Below are 2264 nucleotides of genomic sequence, written 5' to 3'. Positions count from 1 at the left end.
ATCCAGAGGACCTATACTATTTTTTTCTTTTTGAGTTAACAATAGCCTCTACCTCAAGAGGTAGAGGAGCCAAACGTCTGGCTCACTGCTGCCAACTAGTGGTCAGAGGCTGAACTACAACATAAAAATGAACAGCTGGCAGGAAAGTTGACATTTTAAACCTGAATAAAAAATCGATACAGAGCTTTAGAATATCGATACAGTATAAGGAAATGAAATATCGCGATATTTCAGTGTATCGATATTTTCTTACACCACTAACTACTGCTAGTTATAATTCTTGTACTTTTAGCTACTGGTCATTTTTAATTTTTAATAGTTTTTAAACTTTAGCTCCTGGTTTCCTCTTCTTGTTTTAGCTTTTATTTCACTACTGGTCCAGCTGCTGTTTCACAATCTCTAGTTTTAGCCACTATTTTAACATCTTTTAGCCATTACTTTGACCATTTTCACCTTTAGCCCATGTTTTAAAGCTTTTATAAGTTTTTAGTTAAATGAGTTACAACAACACCTAATTTCCCTCTGGGATCAATAAAGTATTTTTGAATTGAATTGAATTTTAGCTACTGCTTTAGCTGCTGTTCTGTTATTAGCTGCTGTAAGCTAACTGTATGTTTTGATTAGTTAGCTCTTTTCACTGCAGCCTTACTGCACTTAGCTTTTAGCTAACATTTAGCTGTCAGATTTTAACTACAGTCCAGGTCATTTTCACCAGTTTTAATACAGTATTCTTCATTTATACCTGTAGTTTAGCTCATTTTAGTCTTTAGCTGCAGTTTAGTTTTAGCTTAATTCAGCTGCTATSAGCCTGTCTCTGGCTCATTAGCTGTGATTAAAAACAACAATAATGTAGCTAAAACTCAGCAGTCATGTTGTTAAAGACGTGCAGCAGAGCTCTGTGTTAAAGCTTGTTAAATATGAAGCTGCTGTCAGACATTTATAACTAAATAAAAACATTTAGCTCAGTGTCTGAGGGCAGAAACAGGCAGAGATGTCACGACCGTACTGACCCAACAAACACCAAACATCAGTTAGTAAACCAGCAGAAATTATAATTACTGTCCAAAAACACACATTTATCTACGGAACATCTGCCTATAACTGATGTTTATTTAAAAACAGCCAGTGAGACTGCAGGAGAGACATGTTCATGCAGCTAATAGCAACAGCTAACTARCTAGCTAGCCGCGGACTCCCGGGCCTCTCCCGGCATCCCCGGCTCTTTCCTGCGGCTGTGCCCACCTGTCAGGTCCTCTGTCGGGGCTGGCCTCGGCCTGTGGTGTCGCACACTCACAGTCCTCCTTCTCGTCGGAACTCATACGAGACTGGCTCCTCTGAGGTTCGGGAAGTCCGGCTGCTGGTGAAGGGTTCCGGCCTCTTCGGGCGCTGCGGAGGATCTGGGGCTGGGCGGAGGCGCTGGGGYTCGCTGTGCGGTGGACTTCATTCACGGCCTTTTACTGCTGCAGGTTCGGTCCTGTGCCTCGGATTCACCGCCATGTTGGCTTCTCCGTCAGCCGACGGCCCACAATGCATTGCGCGGCGTTAGCGCCAAGACCCGCCGGGCCRGCCTACGTCAGAGCACTGATGTGTCCCGAACACCGAGCAGGGACGTTTTACACTTTGTTTATATCTATTTAACTAATTATTTTATATTTTAAACTAAGCTTTATTCAAACTCAAAGAAAATAATTACAGGATGAAGTACAACTCATTAAAACCCATCCTTTGACCTGCTCCTTCCTGTCAGAGGGGCACACCTGGACAGGTGTCCAGTTCACCACAGGGACACACAGAGACACACAGAGACACACAGAGACACCAACATTCACTGTCTCACTCACATCTACAGACACTTACAGTTACCAGCCTAACATTCATGTTTTCATTCTGTGTGAGGAGTAGATCACCTGGAGAAAACCCACACATGCATGGAGAGAATATGAAACTACACAGAAAGGTCTGCAGGGTTCATTCAGGTTTCACTAAGTTACATTTAAGACCTTTAGTCTGTATGTGGGAGTCTGTATGTGGGAGTCTGTATGTGGTAGTCTGTATGTGGGGGGCTGTATGTGGTAGTCTGTATGTGGGGGGCTGTGTGTGGTAGTCTGTATGTGGGAGTCTGTATGTGGGAGTCTGTATGTGGTAGTCTGTATGTGGGAGTCTGTATGTGGGAGTCTGTATGTGGTAGTCTGTATGTGGGGGGCTGTGTGTGGTAGTCTGTATGTGGGAGTCTGTATGTGGGAGTCTGTATGTGGTAGTCTGTA

At 43.5% G+C, this 2264-nt stretch overlaps 1 protein-coding gene across 1 annotated transcript in view; it reads right to left on the bottom strand.

Moving 5' to 3' along the window:
• The window catches only part of LOC106531208 (ubiquitin-protein ligase E3A), a gene marked incomplete at its 3' end in the record, with an annotated part of 14513 nt that extends 12977 nt beyond the window's left edge, over positions 1 to 1536 (bottom strand). The window contains 1 exon segment of the mRNA XM_014026990.1: positions 1243 to 1536. Coding sequence (XP_013882444.1) covers positions 1243 to 1319 — 77 coding nt within the window.
• Positions 1537 to 2264: the final 728 nt, after the last annotated feature.

This window comes from Austrofundulus limnaeus, unplaced genomic scaffold, assembly GCF_001266775.1.
Source record: "Austrofundulus limnaeus strain Quisiro unplaced genomic scaffold, Austrofundulus_limnaeus-1.0 Scaffold606, whole genome shotgun sequence".
Taxonomy (NCBI): Eukaryota; Metazoa; Chordata; class Actinopteri; order Cyprinodontiformes; family Rivulidae; genus Austrofundulus; species Austrofundulus limnaeus.
This window is presented reverse-complemented; position numbering and strand designations above follow the sequence as displayed.